Below are 6,433 nucleotides of genomic sequence, written 5' to 3' on the forward strand. Positions count from 1 at the left end.
CTGTGAACCATGCTCCCTGACATGCTGCATATGTCCCAGCTCTGTAAGCAGGCCAGTTATACCTCTCCTTCAACATCTTATTTGCACACTCTAGGGTAAGAATTTCTTTCTCAACCAAGTAATAATTAAAAAAGTTTTTATTAAGACTGCAAGTTCCCTCACTTTCGTCCACCAAGCAATCCCAAAAGAATCGACTGTGGAACAAAAGAGAGTAGATTGTATGTGTATAGCAATCAAACAAGCTGCACTGACACACCCGTTCAACCAGGAGCTTCACTCTTTCAAATGCTATTGAAGTGAGAACACCAGCTTCATTGAGATTTTCAAGACAGGCAACCAAAAATCTGAATGCAATAAGTACAAGTTTTGACCTTACGACTGTGCTCTTCTCTTTTTTGAAGTCCATCTCAAGAACCAGTGTATCTGATTGGCTTTTAGCCAGGACATGTTCATGCATATTTGCAAGACACTCAACAAATAAACAGATCTTGTCCAGCACCAAAACACCCAGATCCGGATGTTCACCAACCAAAAGAGCAAGAAGGTGGAGCAGACTATGAACTTCTTGAAACACTCGAGAGTCAATCTGGCAAAGATCATTTACCAGCAACGTCATCTGGTCTATAATCAATGAGATCACTCTTGATGGCAGAGGAGAGGAACAGAACATACTAGATTCTATTTCCATTCTTCCCCTAAGCTTGATTGATAAATCCACCAGAACACGGATGGATAAGAAGCTCTTCGACGTGATTGGAAATTGGGAGGAATTTTCAGCTATGGTTAAAAGGTTAGCAAATTCGGGCAGGTCCAGACAGGGCAAATGAGGTAGCATATATGGAAGGATCTGCACATTCCCCCATAATGGTCAAGAGTGTAAATTTTACAATATTACATCACAAGTTCATCTATGGGAGCTCAGAAATTACCTTATGTAGAATCTGTAGAGCTTCATATTGCATAAATGGGGGAAGTTCGGGCTCAATCATTGTGCTCAATAATGATTTGACTAGATCTGCACTCACAGGAAAATGACATAATCCTTTTATCAAAATGAAATGCAAGCATCTTAATACTGTAGCTTTCATACGCGATGTCTTTTCTTGTTTAAGAAATGAGAAAAGCACGTCCACCTGCATCATGATGTAAAATAATAATAAAGCACAGCTATTGTAAAAAAATTGTCAAGAATAATCATGATCTCTGACCACTTAAAATTCTTTCATTTGTTAAAGTAGTAGAGAAACCTAATTTAACCCATTTTATACATACATACATATTCTGCATACAAGCATTCATGTGCATCATGCATGCATATATTGTGTGTATATATTCTCAATTATTTCTGAACAGGTATATATATATATATATACCTATGTGTGTGTGCACACATACGCACGTGCTCATGAGTACGTCAAAGCTGGAAAGTTTTCAGAGTTAAGAGAAAGCAGACAAGCATATTCTGCTTACATGCAACCCTGCCTCTCCAACAACAACAACAACAACAAAGACAGAAAATCACGATAAGAGACTGAAAAAGGTACCTGTTCAGAAATAAGAATCATTGATTTGGAAGCAATTTTTGAGAGTGATACCAGCAAAGAGACCAAAACATCCTCTTCTGAAGAGTCCAACATTAACTTTAGACCCGTCTGAAGCACATAAATTGTCAGTATCATTCTAACTCTAAAAATAGAAGATATATTGGACCCAAAAACAATTCACTTTAATCAGTAAAAATTTTCCACCAATCATGAGCTTTGAATATGAATAGTAACAAGGTAAGTTATTTACTTATGAATGTCTGTTGTACTAGACTGCTAGCTAGGATAAAGCTTAAATGAGCATTGCTTCTACTACTTTTGATCATTTTGTCTTACAGCTTCACGTACAAGATCCATATAATCTAAAGCACACTCCTATACACAAAAACTCATTTGTACATGTGTTGCTCTCAAAATGACTGAACAGCTAATTTGGAGCTCAGATAAGAAAGAGAAATCAAACTGCTTATGGTTAGTAAGCCCAAATCTTTGCTCAACAAAATAACTTGTTCTACAAGAAAAGTTTCCAATGCTAGCGGTCAAGCTTTTATGGACATCACATAATATAACTACTTTTGGTTGATGATCAACATAATTTAGAAAGATGTTTAGATTTTCACACAAATATCTACATACATACATACATACATACATACATAACATAAAAGATACAAGAGCGCGCCCATATATGTGTGTGTGTGTGTGTGTCTATATATATATACATACACACATACATATGTGTATACACGTATATTCACATGTATGTGTATGTCATGTGGTTAATAAATTCTTGAAATTGATGTTGAACCACAATAACATGTACAAAATTGTCAAAATCCAATGGTGTGCCCTCCATTGCATGTAATATGACTATATCATCGGTTACTTTCATTAATCCTGACAGTGTTCCTTTATCATGCCCAGGTTTTCTCATTAAAGCAAGAGAGAGAGAGAGCAATAGCATTCCACAACAAAACTAAATGTATAGCCTCTATGCAGATTTCCATGTCTATCTAGAACTGAAACAAAATCAGAGGAGGCCAAGAACCTTGTAAGCTCTATTTGCAACTGAATATGAGCACCCAATTTTTGCAAAAACTCGTGCTGCAGCTAACTTTACCGCATACAGTGTTTCAGATGAAGTCACCATATTAACCAGCATCTCTAATAAAATAGACGCAAAATCATCTGATAACTCGGAAAAGCATCCGGCCGCAAATAATGACGCTTTCAGCTGTAGAAACCAAATCAAATGTTTCAGACCACTTCCAGGCAGCTTTGTATAGAAAATCAGTTAAGATAAAGAACCAAGTACTTTGTAGAAAGCTTATCAAAAAAAAAAAAAAGTACTTTGTAGAAAGAGTGGTCAAAGAAGAAGGGGGCAGGGGGCAGGTGAACAATGAGCCCATGACATCAGTGTCAATCTTCACAGCCTTCATATATGAGTCAAAACATAGATTACAATTTGTTTCCTAACATTCCATGCAAAAGTCCTATAATGAAGTTGTCCATATCAATTTCCATATAACTTCTTATTGCTTCAGAGTTCATACATGTGTCGCAATCTGATTTGAGAAAGGAATAAGTCAATTTTGGCCTTTGGGAGCCTTAGAATATAGAATGAGGGTGCTTAAACTCTCATATAAATGAACTTAAATGTTATAATTTGCTCAACCTGTAAAGTTGTTATTGTTACACCAAAAAAAAAGAATATATAGGACCATAAAGATGACGATGAGCAAACAAAATTGGGCTGCAGAAACAACAATTTGTAACAGGAGAAAGATACTTATCTCACCTCCAAAACATGAGAAGAAACTAGACTAGAAAGTATCAAGTATCGTATCTGAGCACTGTCTTTTGCAAAATCAGCCCAACAACCAAAGAGAGCTAAAGCCAATGCTCTTGACTCAACATCACCAGTGTCAAAAACAACTTTTATTCTTGTCAATAATTCTAAATGATTTAGCACCATGACCTTTGACAAAATCCCTTTTCGTCCTTTACTTTTCTTCTTCTTGTCACGATGCCTGCGCTCGGATAGGAAAATCCTAACAACAGCAAATTTGGTGTGTTTATCACCCAACCTAAAAGCATCAGCAAGCCGTAACAGAATGGTGTTCGCAAAAAGCATATCCTCCCCTGGAACTAAGCCAAACATGTTATACACTGCCATAGTAGGTTCAGGTTCTCTACTCCAACGCTCCAGCCTTGGCCCCGTTTGTAATATAGTTTCAATGGATAGACCTAAGTAGTGCCAAACTCTCATTACTTACAAGCAAACTTAACATTGCATCAAATTAAATCAGTTTGAGTTCTCCTTCTCTCAATTGGACATGATTAATCAAACCAGTAGATTTGCACCAGTTTGAAGAGTCCAAATCACATATGAAAAACATGAGATCCGAGAACTCATTGTAAAAAAGATAAAATAAAATAGGATGTGCTCTAACCAGGTTTTTTGGAACGGAGGGCCTTCTCAAGCTCATTACTCCATTCCATGGCACAAGCAGCAGAATTTCTCTCCATTACTGCTTCTTCCCAAGCCCCTTTCGCCACCTGAATTAAGAATCTTACCTATCTTAATTGACAAAAGATAAATAAAATAAAAACTGTTCCAACGAACCAAAATACAAGAGCACCACAATATCATATCTGAATCACTCAAAAACTTTCTTGATGAGTTTTTCTTATTAAACAAAAGCTTGAGTTTATAAGGTATTTTCAAAGTATAACACCCAGATGCTAATCATCAATTTTCCACGCTATTTATATAGTCAGTTCTGCTTGTTAAATTAATATCATTAGTTCATCAGGTAAGTTCTTTCAAAATTTAACAGTTAAAACTGAGTGATTAATTTTCGATTTCCCTTAGGAATGAATTATCATCAAATAAAATCAACTGAAGGCACAGCTTTTTGACTTGTAGCTGTGACTTTTCTTTTTTAAATATAATACTGCAGAATAAACAATTTGCTACGTTGCTTTACAGCCACAATAATATTAACAAAAAAGTTTACAAAAGAAAAAAATTTCAATCAACTGCATGGTCTTGCTACTTAAATTATGACTATTAGTTGGATTAAGGATTACAAACAAAAGCTATGCCAAGCTAGGACTCACAAACGTTGGTGGGTCACATATGGGTCGGGCAATGCAAGATTAGGATTAAAACAATAACCAACCAAAGAAAGCATTCATCACATATGGTCCAGACTACAAACATTCCAACACAAAACCTAACATTAAGAAAATATAACTGTGACAATATGACCATGTTCTCAAGCAAGATAACATACAGTTCAATTGTGTTTCCTTCTCCATCATTTACAAAGGCAACGCACCCATTTCTAGGACTTGGTGGGATTGAAATGTTATTTTGTGGTGGATTCAGGTTCTTGAATCCCTTGGAAAATGAAAAGAAAAGCCTCTGGAAAAAACATAATAACCAAACACTACCTTCCATTTCTTTGAGAAATTTCATCAAACACTTGGTGCCATAAGCAAAACAAGACACGGTCTAAGCTATTTTAAGTGAAGAATATATAACCCAGCAAGAGGTATTGATCAGACAAAAAAGATGATAAAAAGAACATCAAAACTTTGATGAGAATACTCGGGAGTAGAGGTGGTTATCGGTTCGGAAAAGTCATTTTCAGTCGGTTAACCGAAATTGTCGGTTAAATCAGTTAATTCACCGACTGCATTTCGATAACAAAGTATTTCGAAATTTTCAGTTAATTTCAGTAGTCGGTTAATCAGTTAACCATGAGCCCATTTAATTGGGCCGATGCTATTTTTAAATGGGCCAAAAATTGGTTGTTTTGAGAGCCCAAAATATTTTTTTTGGGGCTAAGAAGACAAAAAAAGAACTTATTGAACATGTTTTTTTGAGCCAAAATCAATCTTGAGGGCCCAAATTTGTTTTTTGGGCTAAAATAACTTATTGAACATGTTTTTTGGGCTAAATAACAAATTTACTGTACAGGCCTAGAGCTTTAACAAAGGTTCTAAATTGGTTTTTTCTGTTCAGTCCTGGAGTGTAAAGTTCTTTCTGTTCTCATGGTTTTCAATTGGTATGCAATTCGCAAATTGGTTACAAAAATGGGTAGATTCAGACAATCCCAAACCTTCGCAAATTTAGAATCCATCAAAGAATAATAAATAAAGTCTCAACTAAGCCACCTCCAACATGGATTACCTTCAATTCCCTAAATTTTCTTCCTTCAATAATCAAACAAATCAAAACATAAACATAATGATCAATATATAAAAGAGTAAAATACCACAAATAAGTAATATCAAGTAAGAAAGCAATAAGAATATAAGATGCAAAAAAACTTAATCAATCTACTGAAAAAAAAAAAAAAAAAAAATGCCAATGAATGCACCCCATGCACCCAGCCTATACATCAAACCTAAAGGTCCTAAACAACCAAAACCTGACACAAACAGAGAAGAAAAACAAGGGCCCAACGGCAATACAAATTTCAAGAATAATTACAGCAATTAGCAAATGCTTATCCAAAAGAAGAAAATTTATTCGCAGGAAAAATCAAGGAAGCGTAGAAAATTAAAAATCTATCATTTTCATTCCTAAGTATTCCTAAATCCTAATAATATAAACAAACTCGAAAATAAATGCAAAATCAAAGAATCAAGTGTTCAAAATCAAAGAATCAAAATCTATACCCTCAATTAGTTCAAAAAATAAAAATCAAAGAAAATGAAGTAACTCGAAAAATTTATACCTGAAAAGACGGGAGACGAGAGAGAGATACGACCGCTTGCCGCTTGCAACAAGAAAGCGAGGGAGACGACGGTGAAGTTAAGCCACCGGACACGACGGGAGACGAGAGAGAGACACAACGGCTTGCCGCTTGCAACGA

At 35.5% G+C, this 6,433-nt stretch overlaps 1 protein-coding gene across 1 annotated transcript in view; it reads right to left on the minus strand.

The window, feature by feature from the left end:
• Positions 1-6,427, minus strand: part of LOC132169714 (uncharacterized) — a 12,460-nt gene extending 6,033 nt beyond the window's left edge. Inside the window, exons 1-7 of the mRNA XM_059580701.1 lie at positions 6,296-6,427; positions 3,998-4,103; positions 3,343-3,791; positions 2,593-2,778; positions 1,545-1,652; positions 930-1,133; positions 8-847 (exon numbers count right to left, since the gene is read on the minus strand). Coding sequence (XP_059436684.1) covers positions 8-847; positions 930-1,133; positions 1,545-1,652; positions 2,593-2,778; positions 3,343-3,791; positions 3,998-4,073 — 1,863 coding nt within the window. The 5' untranslated portion in view covers positions 4,074-4,103; positions 6,296-6,427. The remainder of the gene's footprint in view (positions 1-7; positions 848-929; positions 1,134-1,544; positions 1,653-2,592; positions 2,779-3,342; positions 3,792-3,997; positions 4,104-6,295) is intronic.
• Positions 6,428-6,433: the final 6 nt, after the last annotated feature.

Source organism: Corylus avellana, chromosome ca2 (assembly GCF_901000735.1).
Source record: "Corylus avellana chromosome ca2, CavTom2PMs-1.0".
Lineage (NCBI taxonomy): Eukaryota > Viridiplantae > Streptophyta > Magnoliopsida > Fagales > Betulaceae > Corylus > Corylus avellana.